The 24181-nt window shown below is 40.8% G+C and overlaps 1 protein-coding gene across 1 annotated transcript in view; it reads left to right on the top strand.

Annotated features, from left to right (window-relative positions):
* The first annotated feature begins 407 nt into the window (after nucleotides 1–407).
* LOC136875842 (receptor-binding cancer antigen expressed on SiSo cells) overlaps nucleotides 408–24181 on the top strand; it is a 31191-nt gene continuing 7417 nt past the window's right edge. The window contains exons 1-3 of the mRNA XM_067149464.2: nucleotides 408–947; nucleotides 13947–14108; nucleotides 18660–18782. Coding sequence (XP_067005565.1) covers nucleotides 765–947; nucleotides 13947–14108; nucleotides 18660–18782 — 468 coding nt within the window. The 5' untranslated portion in view covers nucleotides 408–764. The remainder of the gene's footprint in view (nucleotides 948–13946; nucleotides 14109–18659; nucleotides 18783–24181) is intronic.

Here is a 24181-nt window from a genome sequence, read left to right on the forward strand (position 1 = left end):
TGATCAGGGGTTGAGCATTGCAGTAGCAGAGGCCGGGGCAGTAGCCTGTAAAGCAGCCTTCACAACACAGCAGGCTTCTCCAGTGGCTATTGGCTGCAGCTCAAAACGCTGAAGGTTTGACGTTCACTAAACCGAATATCGAAAAGAGGTTACCTAATTCTAGTGGTAGCCCATGTCTTAATCCCAGGATACGCCACTGATGACCATACTGTATAGTGTTTTGTAGGCTGTCGTCATTAGAATAAGTTTGGAACATTGTGCCATCTAGCGGAGAAATTTTGTCGTAGCCTAGTCGCAAAAACCTCCTATAGAGCAGGCGGTATAGGAGAATCGAGAGGGCGGTGGGGCCACACCACAGAATTTCCATTGCATTTTACTGTCTTTGTTTACATCAGTTTGATACTCTTTGATTTGTATTGGAGCTGGTATTTATGAATGTGGCAGACAAGTGACGGGGTTCGATATTATTGAAACAACTGTCATGTAATGTCATGAAAGATAGGGTATGGAAGGTTGATTTGTTTATTTACACGGAAATGCTTAGGGTTCTACCCTCTGACCTTGAGTGTATCAATGGTGTCTGATTTGTTCAGTGCTTCCAATCTTCATGCGGAAATATGAACCTAGCGAAGAGATTTTGTGGCTGACGTGCAGTATGAAGGAAGGATCGAAGTTTCGCAAGACGATATTAGGCCTATTTCTATAAAAGCCTATTTTTTAATCCTAAAAAATCTTATTTTTGTGTGGTAGTTACTGCATGTGACATGGCCGTAACATTCATTTTTGACCGAGTTAGGGCTCTAATGTTTCTTCTTCTTGGTGTAGTTAAAAGAGCCCTTTGCTGCTTTCGACGTCGGCGAAGAAATTCCTGCGATCCTATACCTCTGACAGCAGTGGGTGTAGTTCCGAATAAAGAGACGGATACCAGTATGTTGAATGAGCGTTCAGTAAGTAGCTGTTGTAAATATTACTATTAGAGAAGTTTTACTTCATTGGATATCCCATTTGAAAAGAGCATTTTATTGTAAATGTAGGAAACGTGTTGGACTTACTCAATGGGGTGTTAAATTACATATATATTCCCATGATTGATGAAGCTTACTCATGTCCTGTTTTCAAATCTGGCTCTCTGTTGGGACTGAAGTATTTAATAAACTGTGCAGATGTATGTAGGCCAAGCCTGGTAATTTACCAGTTACAATTTTGTGATGAAATAGTGTTCTCCAAAGATTGTATTCTATGCTACTTTGTAGCTCTTTACTTATACAGAAAAATTAAAATGGAGAGTACGTCAGTCTGGGAAATATGAGTACTGTGTTTCTTTTGGCCGAACGATTTTTTATTTTCCTCGATAGGTATCGCATCCTGTGAGGCCAGATGATTGCCACATTCTGAGAAAATAACAAAACTGCAAAGTTTGAAAATGCCAGATGTTTCTGCAACATGAATATATTTAAGTACAGAAGGAGTGAAATTCACTGATTTTTTTTTTTTTTAGCCAGACATATGGTTTTGTCGCTGGTCAGTTGTGTAACAAATCCAGACCAATAGCCTTGTCAATAGCCAATAATCTCACCAAACCAGATTAACAGTCTTATCATTTGCTGCACCCAAGTTGCATTCTTGTTCAGCATGTTGTGCGATGTTGGATTCCTAACATCACTCTTGCACACCTGTTAGTAGTTCCAAAGGAACTTCCATTTCAAATACGGACAGCAACAATGGGCATTGATTCCGTACGAAACGTTATGGCAGGCTTGTCAATTTTAAGTTAATTTCATTTTTTAACATTGAAGGCAAAAGTTTTTGCAAGAAGTGTAACTAATGTAAATATATTTATATCTGTTGTATTTCCCAAAAAGACATTGGGTTCTTCCATTTTTTTCAGTTTCTGATTTGAGTTTTGTAATCTACCACGTGATTTTATGGCTGATGAAGTCTCAAATAGAGACGAAACTTGTCCCTAAATATTTTCAATATGTTTTTAATTAAATAGTTCACTTGTAAAATGAAGTAATGAAGTAAGCAGGAACACCTAGTGAGTTTAGGAAATTGATTTTATAGACATATGATTATCTTTCCATTCCTAAGAAGAGCTTAATGTAGTAAAGAGAAAGAGCATAAATGTATTAGTAAGCCAAATAGCAATGAGAAGGGTGCAGTTGAGAGACGTTGGTGTGATCATTTGATTTAGTTGATCAAATTTTATGAGGTTGGATACCACTGAGGCAACAGTTCAGCTGCTCATCAAGCTATCTCTCGACTTTCATTCACTATTTAGTTCTTTGATCAACGATTAAGTTTAATTATTACTAAAGGATTACATTATTGGTACAAATTATTCTAAACAGAATTGTGTCAGTGATGCTGTTCTGTTAGCAGACTTCATGCTGTGATATATTTCACACTTTTTTTTTTCACATAAATCGCAAGTACACTTGTCCATTGCTTCATGGAAAGACTTCAGTCTGCAAATTCGACTGTGGAAACTGTGCGTTGCGAATCACATTGCTATGTTCCTCAGGTCATAACCTGAATTGGTCCAATCTTTCGTTTGTGTAGCTTTGGCCATGTAAAAATGTCCTGTATGCTAATCTGTTTCGTTTGCAACTCTTGCAGCAAGATACACTATCTGAAAACGGTTCTAGAGCTCTCAAAATATTCATGGTCTTGCTACACTTACGTGCTGGGGAGGAAAACGTTGCGAGTTCATATTTAGCTTGGCTGAAAATTGTTTGCAAGAAGTTTTAAACTACCTCTTTAAATATACGTATATTTCTTCTATGTTTTCTGAATAGTTCAAAAGGAACTTCCATTTCAAATACGGACAGCAACAACGGACATTGCTTCCGTACGAGACGTTTTGACAGGCTTGCCAATTTCAAGTTAATTTCACTTTTTAACACTGAAGACAAAAGTTTTTGCAAGAAGTGAGGTCAATTTATGTAAATATATTTATATCTTTTACATTTTCCAAATGGTCCTTATTGGGTTCTTCCATTTAAAAAAAAATCATTTTGTTCAGTTTCTGATTTGAGTTTTGTAATCTACCACGTGATTTTATGGCTGATGAAGTTTCAAATAGAGATGAAACATGTCCATAAATATTTTTAATATGTTTTTAATTAAATAATTCACTTGTAAAGTGATGTGTATTGATTGGGTGGACCATAACCTAATATTTTTTTTTAGTTTTAACTGTATCAATACGGATCTACAAGATGAAGTTCATAAATTATACTATCCTCATACTTTCTGTACAAGAAACGCAATTTCGTAATTCTGATCTTTTCGACTCCTGTGGATATTGGATGTGTTGTTGTTGTTGTTTGAGTCATGAGTCCATAGACTGGTTTGATGCAGCCCTCCATGCCAACCTATCCTGTGCTAACCTTTTTCATTTCTACGTAAATACAGCATCCTACATCTGCTCTAATCTGCTTGTCATATTCATACCTTGGTCTACCACCTACACTTCCTTCAAAAATCAACTGAACAAGTCCTGGGTGTCTTAAGATGTGGTGGGCATTGGTTTGGTGTTTATCTTGACGACAATTCTTTCACTATGCTGGTCGTAGTAGCTTACCCGCTGCCCTATTTTCTTATTCATTATTAAACCAACTCCTGCATTTCCCCCGTTTGATTTTGTGCTGATAATTCGGTAGTCGCCTGACCAAAAATCTTGTTCTTCCTTCCAACGTACTTCACTTATACCAACTACATCTAACTTTAGCCTATCCATCTCCCTTTTCAGATTCTCTAACCTACCACAACGATTCAAACTTCTAACATTCCATGCTCCGACTCACAGAATGTCAGTATCCATCTTCCTGATGATCGCCCCCTCTCGTGTAGTTCCCACCTGGAGATCCGAATGGGGGACTAGTTTACCTCCGGAATATTTTACCCGGAAGGAAGCCATCATCAGTACATCATTCATACAGAGAAAGCTGTATGTCCTCGGGAGGTAGTTGTAGCTATAGTTTCCCGTTGCTTTCAGCCGTGTAGCAGTATCAACACAGCTAAGCCATGTTGAGTATTATTACAAGGCCGTATCAGTCAATCATCTAGACTGCCGCCTTTGCAACTACCGAAAGGCTGCTACCCCCCTTTCGATGAACCATTCGTTAGTCTGGTCTCTCAACAGATACCCATCCGATATGGTTGCACTTGCGGCTCGGCTATCTGCATCATTGGGACACGCAAGCCTCCCCACCGCGGCAAGGTCACATGGTTCGCAGAGGAGGGGATATTGCATATACAAGGGAAAACCTGCAATTAAAGTACCAAAGAGCAACCTACATAACAGTATTCAGAACTCGGTGATAGACTTCACATTACCTCGGAACGCCTCTCCATACTCGCAGTTAAATGCGCGAACAAGGCCTACACAATAGTGAAGGCACACGCTCCGGTCAACAATGAACCCGATAAAAACAAAGTTGAGAAATTCTGGTCACATCTGAAACGAGCACTTAAGAAGATTCCTCAGCATCATGTCAAGATTCTCCTTGGAAATTTTAATGCACAAATTGGTAGAGAGCGAGAACATAGGCATATCATCGGAGATTTCTCAGCACATAGATATACTAATGCCAATAGGCATCATTTAATCAACATATGTGGAATGGCCAATCTCCAGTTGATGTCTACAGATTTTTAAGAAAACCCCACGAAAAATGACTACATGGAAATCACCAATCACATTGGCGATTATAAGATTGATCATGTAGCGATCACAGAAAGTTTTCCCTGGAAATTATGAACATGAGAGTGCGCAAGGGTTATATGGAGTCCGACCACCATCTCTCACGAATTAAAATTCGATTCAGGCCCAATCGAAAAAAGTATCAAAAACCTAAAATTCCACGGATTGACCCGGAATAACTGAAAGAACATGCACAAGAGTTTGCGCAATCATTACAAACAAATGTACAGACATGGGACACACTTCTTCTTGAGACCATCCAAGAATCGTCAAGAAAAAGCGGCCAACCCCCACAGAAACGGAAACACAGGTGGTGGACCTCTGGCTGTGACAAAGCTCTGGAATCATGTATTCAAGCCTGGAAGAATTGGCATAGCTACCAAACGGCAGAGAATTGGAAGATATTTTCAGAAACCCAGAAGTGAACATCCAAAATACTCAAACGAATTAAACGCATATACCACCTCAAAAGATTAGAAGAAATTGATGACGACTTCAAAAGAAACAACACACGGAATTTCTACAGAACCTTTAGGGAAGAATTGAGCAACTACAAGCTGCTCAGTCTCTGTTTTCATCACCCTAATGGGACACTAGAGACCAACACAAAGGTCAACTGTTACATCCTGAAGCAGCACTTTGAGAGGTTATAGAACTATGAACCACCTACGTAGAAACTGCAGTTCCGCATACCTGTTCCAAACCCAGATTCAGTTCCACCTACACATGATGAGGTTCGAAGTATCATATTAAATCTCATAAACAGTAAAGCACCAGGTGAAGATGGCATAATCGCCGAGATGCTCAAGATTGGAGGTGAACTCCTGATTAACCGACTACAAGCTATCATTGCAAATATATGGGAGAGCGGAATCATATCTGCAGACTGGAAGACTGTCTTGATCCACCCACTGCAGGAAAAGGGGAACAAGACAGATCCAAATAATTACCGAGGCATCTCAGTTCTGCCAATTGCATACAAAGTGTTTTACACGCACCCTCTTTACTAGATTGGAACACCAGACAGAACACAAGATCGGTGAATATAAGGCAGGCTTCTGACTGCATCGATCGTGCGTGGAACAGATCTGGAACATGAAGATGATTCTCCAACATCGCCAGTCAAACCGCACAGTAATCATTTTCGTAGATTTAAAAAAAGCACGACTCTGTTGATCGTGACACCCTGTTTAATGTACTCCACGAATATGGCGTTGACAACAAAACAACCACGTTAATTCAACAAACATTGACAGATGCAACCTCTAAAGTGAAATTCATGGGTGAAACCTCTGAACCTTTTGAAATTAGAACAGGTGTTCGACAAGGTGATGGGCTGTTCCCACTCCTGTTCAACCTAGTACTAGACCAGGTCATTAAAACTTGGGAGAAAGAAGTACCTGGAATCCATATGGGAACAAAAACTAAACGGATCAACATAAAATTCCTTGCTTTCGCTGACGACCTAGCAATAATTACCCGAACTCCTGAGAAAGCCAGACATGCCTTCGAGAAGCTTCATGAGATTGCTGTCAAAAGTAACCTCCACATCTCTTACGAAAAAACACAGTACATGGACTCCAAGAACTCAAACCTGGTGCCACTCGTGACCTAATATGGCAGCGTCACACAAGTAAAACAGTTTAAGTACTTAGGTGAAGTTATCGAGAGCAGTGACAATGAAAGAGAAGCCAACAAAAACCGCGTTGAAAAATTACGTAAACCCTATACAATCACCTGGAACGTTTACAACAAGAAATCACTTTCCACCAAGGCCAAACTCCGACACTACAACACTGTTGTTCTCCCAGAGGCACTCTACGCAATTAAAACATCAACATTAGAGACATAGAGGAAATGGAATGACAGATACTGAGGAAAATATTCAGACCCAAGTTTGAAGATGGAATTTGGATGCGAAAAAGCTCGGAGGAACTCTCTTCATTGACTGAGCGATTTACTTCACTTGCACGCAGAAGACATATGAAATTCTATGGACATTTAGCACGAATGGTTGACTCACGATTGACCAAGAAAATCTTTTTCGTTATCAATGGAACACGACAAACCAAAGTGCGCTGGCTAGTCGACACCCAAAAATATCTCGCAGAAGTTGACATTGACCCACTGGAAACAAATGATCAACACCCACAATTTTTCACCCAAGAAACCGACTGCAAGAAATTTGAAAATCAAAAACGCATGGATACAAAAAAGACGACAGGCCCATAGTGAAAGAATGAGAAAGTTTTGGGAAGATAAGAAGATCAAGAATACCAATGCTAAATAATGGTTCTACATGCTCGTTAGAGGGTCAAACACATGTGTATATATATGTATATAATAAGTAATATAATGTCTTACATTATCAATAATTGTCAACACTGGGTCAATTTTCCAATTCCATGCCTAAAGAAGTGGTTTATTATTAAAGATGTCATTAAGGCCTCCTGTGGATGGGGGCGGTACAATAACACCCATGGTATCCCCTGTCTGTCGTAAGAGGCTATTGAAAGGTGTCCAGGGGCTCTTAACTTGGGAGCGTGGGTTGGCGACCACGGGGCTCTTAGCTGAGTCCTGGCATTTCCTCCACTTACTTGTGCCAGGCTCCTCACTTTCATCTATCATATCAGACCTCCCTTGGTCTACTCTTGTTCTTTTCCAAACCAGTCATAGTAGCCACCAACAAGAAGCATTAGTCATGGAAACTGGAGATCCCAAAAAGTTGTCCCCAACATCTGGGATATCATGTGCGTTATTGCTGACATTGTCTAGGAAGGGCCCTTCCCAGGAACATTCGGCTGGGAATACCTCGCCCAACAAGGCGGGCGGAAAGATGTCCCCAAATAGGTCTGGAAAGTTGTCCAGCCCTCCTACAAAAGTCCAGAACAAAAAGGAGGAAATGGGGAAGCCCCAGCGCTCCCCTAAGAACTTGGAGAAGAAGCCTTCTCCAGCTCAATCGGAGATCACCTCATCCCTGAAAAAGCCTGGCGAATCATCTGCCAAAGCTCTTCCAGAAGGTGCAACAACAGTGGACAAGAGCGAGGGGTCTCGTCGTCCCCTTGCTCATTCGCATTCTGGGGAACATAGTTCTCCCAGGAAGAAGGTCCATTGTTCCCGCTCAAACAGATCACCGTCTGCGGAGTGTTCATGTTGCAATGTCTCTTCTGAAGAGACAACGGAGACTGAAACACTTATTAATGTGGGTGGTGAAGATGGCACAAAGGACACCAACAAGGATGGCGGAAAATGGACGGTAGTAGTTGGTAATAAGTGCAAGCAATTGTCATTTTATTGCGCTATCCATCCATACAATAGTTATTATGTCATCCAGCCGAGTTACGTCAATTGATATCCATCTCTGTGACCTCAGTAGTCTGTCGGCAGGTATCTCGTTTGAGACCTGGATACGACACGACTATGAGAGGATATCATCTTTATTCTAAAGACAGAGTAGCTGTGAATGGGGGCGTTTTTACCGTAGTCCGCACCGACATCTTCAGTGAAAATGTACCACTCCGCATTCAGCCAGATGCAATTGTACTTCATGCTCAGTTGCCAGTAATGACAATGTTGTGCAACTTATACATTCCACCGGACTACCAGTTTGATATCTGCATGCTTAACACAGGGGAACTGACATATTTCAGCAGCGCATATGGCACATTCTCACACCTGGATGTCACTTTGTGCAGCCATGCGTCAGTTCCCCTGTTATGGTGACGAGTACACGATGACCTCTGTGATAGTGACCCCTTCCTGATAATTCTAATTCTCTTGAATCAAAGACAGTTCGAAGTACCCAAGCACTGGTTATTTGGGCGGGCAAATTGGCCAGAATTTTCCAAATGCACAGTGATGACTGAAGATATGCTGGAGTGTGTTGACGACCACGTTTCTTCCATTACTACTGGAATTCTCTCTGCTGCAGAGAAAACAATTCCTTCCTCGTCCGGTATTGCTCGCCGGAAACAGGTCCCATGGTGGACAAACAAAATTGCAGCAGCCATACATAATTGCCAGCGGGCTTGCAAGCATTATCATCGGAATCCTTCGATAGCCAGATATATCACATGTAAGCATTTGTGCGCTAAGGCCCGGTTTTTGAATGTAGAAAGTATGGAAGCTACATGTTAAAGAATGGGTCTTCGATGGCGGCACAAACTGCGTCATCACAAGTGTGGACAAAACTCCCCCGTATTGTCAGAGCACAAAACTTGCCCTCAGTCCCCGGAATCTCCATTAATGCAGGTACAGTTATGATTCCTTCAGTCATTGTAGACCACATCGCGTCACATTTCGCAGATACATCCAGCTCAGGGAGATACGACTCTGCATTTCTACCAATTAAGGGCCAGGCAGAGGCACACCATCTCTCTTTCACCTTTAGTTCTTCGCATTCCTATAATGTACCTTTCACAGAGAGAGAATTGTGGTGTGCACTCGCGCCGTGCAAAGAGACAGTCCTGGACCGGATAAAATCCACAATCAAATGATTAAACATTTGAGTGACCTATATTCTCAAGGATATTCTCACCCTGTTCAACAGAATATGGAGTGAGAGAATGTTTCCATCTCAGTGGCATGAGGGAATTGTGATACCAATTCCCAAGCCAGGTAAAGATCCAAAACTTCTGGATAGTTATAGGCCAATATCCCTTAAAATGGCTTTTGTAAGCTATTTGACAGAATGGTTAACCAGCATCTTGTGTGGGCCCTGGAAAAGGAAGGTCTCTTGACTAACTACCAGTGTGGTTTTTGCTATCATTGGTCTGCCATGGATCATCTGGTCAGACTGGAGAGTGCCATTCAGGTGGCCTTTCTCCAGAAGGAACACCTAGTCACCGTGTTTTTTGACCTGAAGATAGTTTATGCTACTACCTGGCGATATGGATTATCTCCACACTTTCGGGGAAATTTGCTAATGTTTATTGAGAATTTCATGTCCCTCCGGCTCTTTTTGAGTCTGAGTAGGGTATGCATTTTCTCAATATTTCATTCAAGGAAATGGAGTACCACAGAGATCTGTACAGAGTGTCACGCTGTTCGCAATCACCATCAATGGCATAGTTGCCACTGCTGGGCCCACAGTCGTTCCATCACTATACGTAGATGATTTAGCTCTACATTACAGCTCTGGAAGGGATGGCATTTGCTGAGAAACAGCTACAGCAAGCTATTTACAGAGTCAACAGATGGGCCGTGCAACATGGCTTTTGATTTTCAGCGGCGAAATCCTCAGTTGTACTGCTGTCGACGTCGGCTTGTGCATCATGAACCAGAGCTCCGCTTGTGAAACAGTGTCTTACCAAACCTGCAGATTCCTGGGTCTCGATTTTGATAAGAGACTAATGTGGCAGCCCCACATCTGTTGGTTGGAGGTTGCCTGCGTGAAGAGACTTAACATGCTCAAGTTTCTCAGCAGTATTTTGTGGGGGGACTGACCGTGCCTTGCTGCTACGTTTTTACATGGCAGCGGTCCTCTCCCGAATGGACTACAGTAGTGCAGCTTATGGTTCAGCATCAAAATCTACGCTGAGCCTTTTAGACAGTATTCACCATAGTGGAGTTAGGCTGGCAACGGGAGCTTTCCGTACTAGCCCCGTTCCCAGCCTACTCGCTGAAGCGGGAGTTCCATCTTTACAGATAAGGAGGCAGCAGTTAATCCTCACGTATGTTGCCAGAATTCTTGAAATTCCACTACATCCAAGCTATCAATGAATCTTTAGTACCCAATACCACCTACCAAGATCGGCCGAATGCCACATGCCCGGTCGGATTTCTAATTGATAGCTTGTAATACCAATATAAATGGTCCGTTATTGGACATTATAAATTTTCCAGCTAACTCATTCCGTGTTGCCAGCGTTTCGCCCCCGTGTGCTAGGCTGGGCTCATCAGATGGTACCTAGCACACCTACCAAGACGCTGGATAGTACATACCGTGGAGGCCACTGCGTAGGCTAATTGTAGCCACCGGCAGTGCGAATGCCCTATGAGAGACATTGTCTCATTATCAAAAATTGATGCCTGCTTGGCCATCAGATGATGTAGATGTTGATTCCCATAGGGAATCAGAAATAATTGTTCTGAATGAGTAAATTTATAATACCAATATAAATGGTCCGTTATTGGACATTATACATTTTCCAGCTATCTCATTCCGTGTTGCCAGCGTTTCGCCCCCGTGTGCTAGGCTGGGCTCATCAGTTGGTACCTAGCACACCTACCAAGACGCTGGATAGTGCATACCGTGATAGCTTGTGTCGTGAATTTAATATAGGTATTAGTGGTTGTCTTGAACAGACTTTTAGCGAGGTCCCTCTGTGGTTAGTTCCGTGACCAGAAATACGTTTAGATCTTACTTCGTGGGCCTGAGGTGAACACAGATTCCTCCGTTTATCGGAGGTATTTCCAGGACTTCGTTCACCAGTATCCGGCTGCGAGACATATCTTCATGGATAGTTCTAAAATCGGAGAAAATGTTGCTTGCTCATTCGTCACTGTTGATATGAGCATGAAGATCTCGCTTCCTAGTGTATGTAACGTGTATACTGCGGAGCTGTATGCCATTTTCAAAACTCTGCCGTTTGCACTGGGTGACAAAAGAAACCATTTTTATTCATGAACCGACACGTTAAGTTCTCTGCCATCTATTGAAACCTGTTTCTTGCAATACCCACTGGTGCAGCAGATTCATGACCTTCTAGCCGGGTTAAGTTATGCTGGCACCAAAATCACTTTCGCATGGCTTCCAAGCCATGTTGGGATTGCGGGAAACAAACTTGTGGATTAAGCTTCAAAGGAAGCGGTACTTTTACCTCTAAGACCTATGAATGTACCTGGTAAAGATATTTGTTCTCAGCTACGTCAGACTATCTTGGTGTCCTGGGAATTGGAGTGGCTAACTATCCGAACTCCCGACAAGTTGAGAGCAATTAAGAAATCAACTACCGTGTGGCAGTCCTCTTTCCAGCCTTCACAGAGAGAGGCCATAGTATTGTGTAGGCTGAGGATAGGTCATGGACAATTTACGCCCTCTTATCTCCTAAAGAGGGAAGACCCCCCAGTGTGTTCTTGTGGTGCAAACTTCACCGTGGTCCACGTCCTCATAGAGTACGCCGATCTCTCTGGCCTAAGACGGAGCCTCGGCCTGCAGGAAACACTTGAACGCATACTAGCCGATGATACCAATATAATGGTCCGTTATTGGACATTATATATTTTCCAGCTAACTCATTCTTGGTTGCCTGCGTTTCGCCCTCGTGTGCTAAGTTAGGCTCGTCAGTTGGGACTTAGCACACCACACAAGATGCAAGGCTAGTGCATACCGTGGAGGCCACTGCATAGGCTATTTGAAGCCACCAGCAGTGCCAATGCACTATGAGAGCTATGTCTCATTTCCAAAAATAGATGCCTGCCTGGCCATCAAATGATGTAGATGTTGATTCCCATAGGGAACCTAAAATATTTGTCCTGAATGAGTAAATTTATTATACCAATATAATGGTCCGTTATTGGACATTATAAATTTTCCAGCTAACTCATTCTTGGTTGCCTGCATTTTGCCCTTGTGTGCTAAGTTAGGCTCGTCAGTTGGGACTTAGCACACCACCCAAGACGCAAGGCTAATGCATACCATGGAGGCCACTGTATAGGCTATTTGCAGCCAGCAGCAGTGCCAATGCACTATGAGAGCTATGTCTCATTTCCAAAAATAGATGCCTGCCTGGCCATCAAATGATGTAGATGTTGATTCCCATAGGGAACCTAAAATATTTGTCCTGAATGAGTAAATTTATAATAATTTATAATACCATTGGTATTTTTGGAAATGAGACATAGCTCTCATAGTGCATTGGCACTGCTGGTGGCTTCAAATAGCCTATGCAGTGGCCTCCACGGTATGCACTAGCCTTGCGTCTTGGGTGGTGTGCTAAGTCCCAACTGACGAGCCTAACTTAGCACACGAGGGCGAAACGCAGGCAACCAAGAATGAATGGAAATTCTAAATTCCCATGGAGGGAATTAGAATGAGTTAGCTGGAAAATTTATAATGTCCAATAATGGACCATTATATTGGTATTATACATTTACTCATTCAGGACAAATATTTTAGGTTCCCTATGGGAATCAACATCTACATCATACTAGCCGATGACGTGACTACTGCTGATCTCGTCATCCGCTTTATGTGTGACAGTGGATTAACCAAGGGTATGTATATTACAAGTATACTGTTACTCAGGGAACGCACGTTCCCTTTTGATTCGTTAGTAATTTTTTGGCCTAAATCAACAATTTTGGTTTCATTTTGTAGTGCGTTTCCAAATTCGTTCATTGAATAAATACTTTTGTTTTATTTTAAATTTCTTTTCCACCCTTTTTTCAGAGAGGATGGTGATTACCTCGTTGTACTTCCTCTTAAAACAAAAATCACCACCACCACCATCATAGTTTTTTTTTTTTTAATGTGCACATAAACACTCCATTTCTTGTCACCCGTAACAATTCTGGACAAGAATGTTCAATGCTGTACCTGAGCTAACTGATAACAATCAATCCAAGATACACAAATGGTTACACGCTGTTGTTTGTCGTTTTCGCTTAGATTGTATGGTACCCACAACAAACAACTTTCCCATGGAGTGCAAATGACTCATGATGTTTGGCTGATCTCATTTCATTACATTTCCCAATTCTTGGCTTGACTGATATGGGTCATCATGAATTGACTTGTTGAGTTGGTCTTCATCAAAGGCCAAAGGTCTTTCTGAATGTAGATTGTCTTTCAGGTCAAAGTTATCCTGTTTGAAACAATTGAACCATTTACTTGCCATCCCTGATTGCATCGTTCCCATGCACAATGCAAATGTTTCGAGCCACCTCAGCTGCTTTTCCTCCTCTGTTCAACTCAAACAGAAAAGTATATCGGAAATGTTTGTTTTTCTACCTTCTTCTAACTCTTGTTCAGAACGGTACAATTGAAAGCATATCCACAAGCACAACAATTGATCATGGGTTATTTACAAAATTTCATTACAATTTTTAGCTTGGTTTTTCTGCATTTCAGGTTGATACCTGGATAATACCTTATTTTCAGACCAGGCTAAATTATGGATATAATAAAATTGTTCATAAGTCTCATTGGTCAGTAATTGTAATTGGTTTGTTAATTTCCTGTGTAGTAATATAGTTTAACTTCTCTTCAGTGAGTTTGTGCTTCATGTATTTTCAGGTACCAGAATTACAGAACTGGAATTCTTGGGATGATACACCATCATCCGTTGTTACTGAACATTCCCAGCGTAAGAGCTCTGTACAAGAACAAATTGAACTATATCGACAAAAAGCAAAATATTCTGAATCCCAGGATGAGAATCAACCAGATTTCTTTGAGGTAAGATCCATTAACTGCACATGTTATTTGTTTTACATCATACTGGTACCGACACAGACAGGTCTTTTATGGCGACGATGTGACAGGACAGGGCTTAGACTGTTGTTGTTGTTGTTGTTATTATTATTATTATTATTATTATTATTATTATTGGCTGAGTAAAATATCCTAGAGGAGTGATAACTTGGTATTATACAACTAATTTATAAGAAACAATATAAACCAATTAATTCTAAGTACAGAGCTGTCATTCTGTTGAATGTAGCTTAAAGGAATAACAGGTGTATTGTAAATAGACCAACAGTCTGGATAGAGTTTCTTCCTGCTGTGATAAAAGAGTAGACCATACAGCCAGACACTGAGTGTCGGGTGGCAGGAACTAACCTGACAACCCAAGAGAGCCAACAGCTTCAGGCGGATGCGTTCTCTTTTGTATGCGTGCATGTGCTGAAATCCATCAGGCCTTCCTTATGGCCTTGTACAATAAATTAACAGGTGGATTAATTAGAAACATCTGGTCAAAAGCATTGGATCAGGCAGGCAAGGGGAAACACCTGATTACCCCATTCCCATGACTATGTGTCATGGCAGTACAAATGAAGGGATTAAAGTTGCTAGGCACTCAGGCTATCAACTGATGCTGTTCCGAGTCCGGATTGAACAGTGTAAAACGGATGACCAGGTATGATGGTATGGGTAACCAGGCACCCCATGCAAAATATTCTGAGAGGTAAGTTTCAAGCCTGGAGAAGCTTCTATACTACAATCTGGAATCTGTGAGGACTTCTCCAGGCTGCTGAACTCCACATTCTGGGAAGAGGACTAATGAGAGAGAAGGTTGACATGCAGTATATGTCATTGCTGAAATGCACTGGAAGGACAACTTTGTCCTTTAGGTCATTTCACTACAGAGAATCACACAGTTAGAAGACTGGCATAAGTAACAAAGTCGACAAGAGAATTGTGAATGATGTCTTATCATGTATGTATGTTTGTTCAGTCTTCAGCCCTAAGGCTGGTTTGATCCTCAACAGCTCTGCCATCAGCTGTCATAGATGGCCTAGGCATCGCTGAAGAGGTGTACTAGGGAAATGAGGAGTGAGGTAGTTTCCCGTTGCTTTCCTCACCGAGCCAGAAGTTGCTATTACATATCAGTCTGCCAAGCTCACTGAAATGCATTCAGCAACTAACCCTATGAGCAACATTTTCACACCATTCATAGCAGGGACTGGCTGCAGAAGGAATGACATTACTAGCATTGCTCACACCTCAGTCACTTTCATATTGTCAAAGTCAAGGATAAAACAGAGACAGATAAATGAAAGTAACAAAATTGCTCTAGCCCATGCCAGAAGACATAGTGCACTGTAAACACTAGGTCCTGATAGCAAAGGCATACCTTAATAGGTCATAAATGGCATGCTAATAAAGCTGACCATGAAAGCCAAACCAGGGAACTTCCACATGTTGCAGGTATGGGCCTACACTGAAGATGCACTAGACAAAGAGGTTGAAGAGTTATACAGTAAGATAGGAGAACAACTCAATAAGAGTTCATATGAGAAAGGACGTTTGGTAACTTTCCCCTTGTGTTTCTAGGGTAACGTTAAGAGCTATGCAATCTAATACAATCTTGTTCACAATGTGTCCACTACTTAATCTAGAATTCTGTATACAATGTAGAATTCCGTAGCGAAGCACGGGTACATCGGCTAGTTATCTATATAAACTATGTAAACAAGGGTGCAAGATTACAACTGTATCTAATTTCTGTAACTAGTTTGAACCAAAACTCATTTTGTCACTGCAGCCTTATTGTCAACAAAAATGCCTTTGATTGCCTGTTGTAACCTACGCTTGATCTCATAATCCCTGAGTATGGCTAACACTCTCTTAGTACTGTGTTATATATCTTTCCAACATTTACCTCCTGTGGGTGCGAGATGCAGACGAAGAATACACCCATGTTATCCCCTGCCTGTCGTAAGAGGCAACAGAAAAGGGCAGCCAAGGGTTGTTGGACTTAGAACCATAAGACTACTTCAGATTCGTACCATTATGTGAGGAACACCATGGGTCAACATTACTTGCGATTAGTACCACCATGTGAAGAACACCCTGGGTCTGGGCATTGCCTATGATTAGTACCATCTTGTGCATCCCCCCGTGGTGGGGGAGTTGGTGCTCTGCTGCACAGACTGGTGTCTAGCGGGAATAGGTGCCAAGCGCTGCACTCGAATGGATTAGTTCCTGTGGGCCGATTGCAGAAACGATGACTAGTTTTAAGCCTTAGACATCGTCTACCTAAACAACGTCTAAATCATTCACGATCTTCCATTGCATAAACAATGTTCAGTCGATGTTTAACTAGACATCCCTTAAAGTTTCAATTTTGGTTTGAAAATGGAGACAGAAGTATCTTTTATGCAACTCTTTGCTTGTCGCAACCAATGAAATTCGTCGGTGCGCGCGCCGAACGCCAGTCAGCTGTTTGTCTTCCTACACATTACTCAAATATAGCTTAGCATGACTTGCCCACAGATAAGAGTATCGCTTTCAGTGCAAATTAAATCTCATAATATTATCGACACTAAAGTGACACGCTACCGTACGGGGAAGTGTAGCTTTCATTATAGCGTTGTTACAGTGAGTGTAATTTACTCATAAATACAGTAGCTTCGACGAAGAGAAGGTGAAGCAATAGTAATGTGTAACCGAGTGTGTTGTACGGGCCATATAGATGTAGCTTGCATTCTGGAGATCGTAGATTCGAAACGCATCATCGGCAGCCGTGAAGATTGTTTTCCTTAGTTTCCCTATTTTTACACCAGACAAATACTAGGGCTGTTATTATGCCCACGGCTCTTCTTCCCCAGTCCTCTTTAAACGATAATCACCACCACTTGCCTTTTCCTATCTGATAGTTGCCGAAAACCTATGCGATTATATATATAAAAATCCTATACAACTTACTTTTTAGTTTTCACGATTATGTGTGTTTACTTGGCAGTAAATATAAGTGAATCTCTCCCGGTTGATGTATGTGACAGCCCTCAGACGATCGGGACACGTAATTGTGGTATGTATGTAGTCGAAGTGACCTATAATTCCATGGAAATTACCCCATGTATATAATAAAATATCGATTGTGAAGAATTGTATTCAAGTTGACAGTTACCGGACTGTCACTTTGTCAGTCTCAAGAAACAAGTCTCTCGTAAAGCGAAACCTTATTTTAGGATTATCTCCCCGTGCATGTCAAACGAAGTGCTGCGATTTAGCAGCGGGCGACCCACAGAGAGGCCATCGGACTAACCTTTCTTCCCGGAATTGTCTCAACATAATACAAATAACATATTTCATGGTACGTAACCTCTGATTGTGATTCACTCCTGTCATTTGAGGTTAAACAGTGCTCTCAGCAGTGTTTAAACATGACCGGTTGAACATCGGTTTTAGACAGTGTCCAAGTGATAAATAACGTCTCTGCAATGCGGCAGCCATACTTAGGCATTGTTTAACCGTAGACATCGTCTAAATGCCGTTTCTGCAATCGGACCACTGTGTTCAGAATGGGTCTGCATTTCCAATGAGTAGCACGACTATATGAGGAACACCATTGCTCTACATTGCCTGTGATTAGTGCCACTATGTGAGGAACACCACGGATTTGTGCATCGCCTGTGATTTGTACCACTGTGTGGGGATCACCATGGGCCTGTGTTGCTTGAGAATAGTACAATTATCATCGCCATAAGACCTATCTGTGTCTGTGCGACGTAAAGCCCCTAGCAAAAAAAAAAAAAAGTACAATTATGTGTGGAACACTATGGGTCTGTGTTGCCTGTGTGTGATACCATAATGTGTTATACACTGAGGGTCTACATTGCCTATGATTAGTACCACTATGTCCGACCCGTTGGCTGAATGGTCAGTGTACTGGCCTTCGGTTCAGAGGGTCCCGGGTTCGATTCCCGGCCGGGTCGGGGATTTTAACCTTCATTGGTTAATTCCAATGGCCCGGGGGCTGGGTGTCTGTGCTGTCCCCAACATCCCTGCAACTCACACACCACACATAACACTATCCTCCACCACAATAACACGCAGTTACCTACACATGGCAGATGCCGCCCACCCTCATCGGAGAGTCTGCCTTACAAGGGCTGCACTCGTCTAGAAATAGCCACACAAAATTATTATTATTTTTAGTACCACTATGTGAGCAACACCATGAGTATACATGGCCTGTGGTTAGTACCACTATGTGTGGAACACCATGGATCTATGTTGCTTGTGAGTAGTACACTTATGTAAGAAACACCATGGGTCTGCATTATCTATGATTAGTACCACCATGTGAGAAACACCGTATCAGGTTGGATTTGTTTAGTCCTGCTGCTTTATGACATGGTTTATTTACCATACTCTCGATTTCCTGGAACACGATAAACATCGTTCTCCTCCACCTCTTTTCCGTTTTGAAAAATGGATTGATATTTTGAAATAAGTGATGATAATTTGCTGTCATAATCTATGTGTTATGTATTTTAGGATATGACTCCAAAAATCACCAAACAGACGAAAATACTTTTGAAGAATGAAAATGATCCTCCCAGCTGGAATGAATCTCTTTCTCCACGACTAACATTGGCAGTAGATTCTGTATCATTTACTGTGAGTATTTTAAGTAGTCTTAATTTAAATGTGATCACATGTGCATTAGTGCTTCTATTGTAAGCACTAATATTGCTCTGAACTTATCTTTTACTACTCTTGTGTGTTTTCATACATGGAACATATCAGGCAGTTAAAGCTGAAGTATGATATAATTCATATTTTAAAAAAACTAATTGAAGTCTAGAAACATGTTCTGTGTATAGTAAACTATTAATGGAATAATGGTTTTACTCCTAACCGTCCAACTGGCTACATAGATAACTAGTTTTTGAGCTTGCCAGCAGCTCAGAAGATAACTTGTAATTTATTCTTATAAAAAAATTTCACCTTTTCAATACATTCTTTTTGCAATGCATATGTTTACATTACATTAAATATATGCATTGCAGAAAGAATGTATTGAATAGGTGGAAAATTTTTATAAGAATAAATTATATGTAATCTCAGTTTAATACGGATCAATCAGAAATAAAATTTATAACCCTTGATGAGCTCTGGAGATTGTTTTCTGTGATTTCCCATTTTCACACCAGGCAAATGGGAAGTCCTTTTTTGTTTTTTTTTTTTTTTTTTTTTTTTTTTTTTTTTTTTTTTTTTTTTTTTTTTGCTAATGGCTTTACGTCGCACCGACACAGATAGGTCTTATGGCGACGGTAGGATAGGAAAGGCCCAGGAGTTGGAAGGAAGCGGCCGTGGCCTTAATTAAGGTACAACCCCAGCATTTGTCTAGTGTGCAAATGGGAAGTAAGGCTGTACCTTAATTAAGGCCATGGCTGCTTCCTTCCCACTCCTAGGCCTTTTCTGTCCCATCGTTGCCATCGTTGCCAAATTGAAAAAAAACTAATTTTTGAGAATTCACTGGAAATGTGTGTTTGTTGACAGCCAGAGTTATATAACTCGACTTATCACTCACTATTCATGTAACCGTTGTTTTCCAGATTTTGCTACATCACTAATCTTCTCCATTGTAAAATGGTTATACTAAGTGATTTTACACTTTTAATTGATAATAAGTAAAACAATATATTCTGCATCTGAAGGAAGTAGTATGGGTGATCCCAGTATTTGACAATGGATCTGGTGATGAATATGTCCCTTCAGAATCTGAGCTCTCTTGTTAGTGTAGTTTGTATTTTTTTTTTTTTTTTGTGTAATTTTTAACCCAAAACTTTATCCTTATTTTTGTTTTTGTAATAATTTAGGAGTAAGGTTAACATGAAACTGTTACTGTTTTCCAGATTTTGCTACTTGATAATAAGTAAAACAATACATTCTTCATCTGATGGAAGTAGTAATAACAATAATAAAACTATTAACCCATTTTATTAAGTATCATTTATTGGAATAGGTGTGTGGCGATGTACCATTTTCTGGATGCAATTTAACACATTGAGGTCGAAGGCCATATGCTGTATGGGCTGTGCCATGTATTACAGAGAACGAAGCCTGCACAGCATACATTCTCTGGTTTTCATCGTTGTTACTACGAAACAAATGTACTATGTGTGTTGATTGGCACTGTAGTATAAGATCTGGTTCAAATAGTTCTGGAGAAAATAGATGGCTGCAAAAACAATAGCTCTTCCTTTCAGAGCTGTGTCGACTCTAGAGCAGTGTATAGATAATGGCGGCCGCGAGCGAACATAAGACTGAACAACAGTGATTTATACCAATTGAACAGACCTAACAGATCACACATAATATTTCTGTACTAAGTATTGATTTATCTCTTGTTCAAACAATTTCGACTGACCTGAAAACCAAATAAACTCATTATCAGCCATATTTTATTAGTTAAAATTATATGTTGAACTTTTTAACAAAATGAAAAACCTACTAATGTCAATTCACTATTTCCATGGTAAAGGAGCTATCAATTGTATTACGGTTTTACAGATATGCGGTTTTACAGATATGAAGTAGAAAGTACGAACTCAAATAGAGTGAAATAAAAAAGTACCTAAGTTCAAAACTTGTATTTAATTTTAAAATCTGAAATTAGTGAAAAATGGCCAGTCCGGAGGATTAAAATGTGTGAAAGTAAGTAAGACCTCAAATGTGTTAAATAACAGTAAATTGAAAAATACTTGTATTTACAACAAAGTAACAACAGGAAAGGTATACCCTATTCTCAGAAGTCCTTTGCTGAACGTAAAACCATAAAACAGTTCTCCACATGTAGGGCCACCTTGCATTTGTGGCATTCGAAAGATGATTCCTGCCACAGCCCATGGGTTGTGCAGATTTTGCATGTCCTTGATGGAATGTTCTTCATTGAGATTGGAGGTATTTTGGATGGGAAATAACCTCACTGCCTTCCCTGAAGTTTTTGTGGTGTTTCCCCTGGACTTCGATGTTCTCTAGTTGTGTAACAAGGCAACACAACACTTGCCAACAGCCGTTCAGCTGTGTTGGTTTGGAAGGTTGTAAACCTTTCTTGCTTGCTACCAGGGTTGAGAAAGTGATTGAAAACATGGCATTCAGAAGTGCCACGTCCAACATATAAAATACACTTTTGGGCTTTTGCTGTGTCATGTAACAAGGTGAAATACTGTAGGTTTTGCAGAAAACTTTATTCAACGTCTTCAGAAGAAAATCTTGTATGTTCACAAGCAAGACAGTATGGGCCTTTAAAGCATCAATCTGAATATAAAATACAATTTCTTGTACCCTTTTACATATTACCTGATCAATGGGAATGACGCAAGTTGCTGATCTTGAGAATCAATGCCACCCATTCCACAACTGTAGTCAGTGACGAGATTGGGTTTTAGCTTCTTTCTACCATCATGTCGTTTTACCTCAGTAAAATCTGGCCTATCAGGAAGTGTAGAAAGCATATGAACTGCCTTCTTGTCTGTCCATTTCACTGTTAAAACCCTATTACTGGACAAAAATTTAAGCTGCTTTTCAGTTTTGTGTTGCTGAGTTCCTTAGGCATGAACTTTCTGTTTGGTATTACTTTTCACCGGGCGAGTTGGCCGTGCACGTAGAGGCGCGCGGCTGTGAGCTTGCATCCGGGAGATAGTAGGTTCGAATCCCACTATCGGCAGCCCTGAAAATGGTTTTCCGTGGTTTCCCATTTTCACACCAGGCAAATGCTGGGGCTGTACCTTAATTAAGGCCACGGCCGCTTCCTTCCAACTCCTAGGCCTTCCCTATCCCATCGTCGCCATAAGACCTATCTGTGTCGGTGCGACGTAAAGCCCCTAGCAAAAAGAGGTATTACTTTTCCAACTGCATCAGTCTTGTTATTCAGCAGATGTCTGAAGAGTGTGGGAGAAGTGTACCAGTTGTCCATGTACAGAATTCTCCAATTATCTAGAAGGTCTCTGCACATTTCCATTAATACTTTTTCACTTGCAAGAAATTGGAATTTAGTTCTATACATATCAACATCACTTTCTTTCCCAGTATCAACCTTGAATCTCTAGCAATAACAATTGTAAATTGAGCTAACCTTGTAGATTGTTGCACCAAATAAGTTTATGCTACCCTGTTTGTGGACCAGTTATTCTGTAATGATGGTTTCCTATTTGAGATGTCAAAAATACAATGGGTAAAATGACCCTTCAGTTCATCCATTAGCAGTAACAGGAAATCAGTCCTCTTCATAAGAATGATTCAGTCCAGCATTCCCAGCAGCTGATTCCAAAAATAAATTAGTGTAAGCATTAGTTTCCCTAGTTACTTGCTCCCAAAACTATTCAGTCAGGAATACATTTACAATTTCTAATTCACTTGGAGCTTCTCCTAAAAGTCTTTGAATTATGAGATCAATTTCACCAAAAGCACTGCAAGTATGTACTGAGGAGAATTACTTATGTGCTTCCATTGCGACTTACTTTCATCCATAACACAACTAGAAACAGCTGGTGATACATCGCTGGCAAGCCTAACATCCAATGGAATTGTTGTCACTGACAAATTATCACTGTCACACTAATTACTATCATTACCCCAATCTTCAGCACTGATTTCAAGTTCTATGTCACTTTCTTCAAAAACTACAGTAAAACTTCTTCCTTGTTTTGCTTGGAAGCTGTCATCTTGATAGACGTGTCAAAGTTGCAGTTGCTGAAGTGCAAGATATTCCACTCGCATTTTTTCCTCTCAATTATTCCAAGGAAATCATATATGTGAAATATTCTGCCATCTGTGGTGAAACTCCCGTACTAATATTAAGTTGATAAACAAAAGACATGGTCAAGATAGTATTCATAAACGCATGTGGTACCAGGACAATCTCTCAATTTTCATACAAGAACTCGTGGCGTAGCTCAGACAGGCAGATCTGACAAAACAGGATTGGAATAATGCTTTAAATCTAATGAAACTAGTGTTGAGTGCTGATTTTGACATAGAAATAATTGACCAAAAGTTAATGCGAAGTGGTCATTCCATCTTGCTTAGTGATTTGGATTTCTGCTCATTTGAAACATGTGCTAGAACTCAAAAGATTTTTTCACCCCCTGACTGGTATTGTGTAATAAGAGAGGCAAGAAAAGAAATCACCAAGCGAGTTGGTTGAATATTTAGGGTCACGCAGTTGTGAGCTTGTATTCAGGAGATAGTAGGTTCATATCCCACAGTCTGCAGGCCTGAAGATTGTTTTCCATGGTTTCCCGTTTTCCCATCAGGCAAATGCTGGGACTGAGCTTTAATTAAGGCCATGGTCGCTTCCCAATCCTGGCGCTTTCCCGTCCTTCCGCTGCCGAAAACCTTTGATGTGTTAGTGTGATGTTAAACAAGTATGAAACTAAGAAAAAAAGAAATTCTTCCATCTCACTTAAATGACTGGAGAAGACTTCTGTAGTTAAGTCCTGCTTCGCTAGTGAGCGTGTTCTTGCCGCGCTTGGCACTTGACAGTCTGAGTGAACGCTCCACATTCGGTCCAACTGATTTACATTCGTTGTGAACATGGAACAGGAGTCCAAAGACAGGGTGAAAGCAAAACCTGAGAGCTAGCAATATGGATTGAAAGCAAAACCTGAGAGCAAGCAATATGGATTACTAAATTAATAAAAATGTTGAAGACCGAAGTGTGGGAATAATTCTTACTAGTAACGACTGTGAATGGTCAACATACAGGATATGTGCCATGTAAATGTTGTGCTTGTGCTCCTTATTGACGTTTGCATCTACTACCTCACGTACAAAAACACAGATGTGTAAAGCACAGCTGAATACAGCGGGTCCATCAAATAGAGCATCAAATGATATCGAACCAAACCTTACACAGAAGTGCGTTGAAATGTGTGCAACAGATTTCCGTCCCTTTACAGTTGTTTCAGAAATAGGTTGCTAGATCTTTGCCAAAATCGAGTCAGTGTTGGTGCAGACTGTGGACGAATAAATGTTGCTGATGTTGTTACTACAACAATTTATTTATTAAA

Source organism: Anabrus simplex, chromosome 1 (assembly GCF_040414725.1).
Source record: "Anabrus simplex isolate iqAnaSimp1 chromosome 1, ASM4041472v1, whole genome shotgun sequence".
NCBI lineage: Eukaryota > Metazoa > Arthropoda > Insecta > Orthoptera > Tettigoniidae > Anabrus > Anabrus simplex.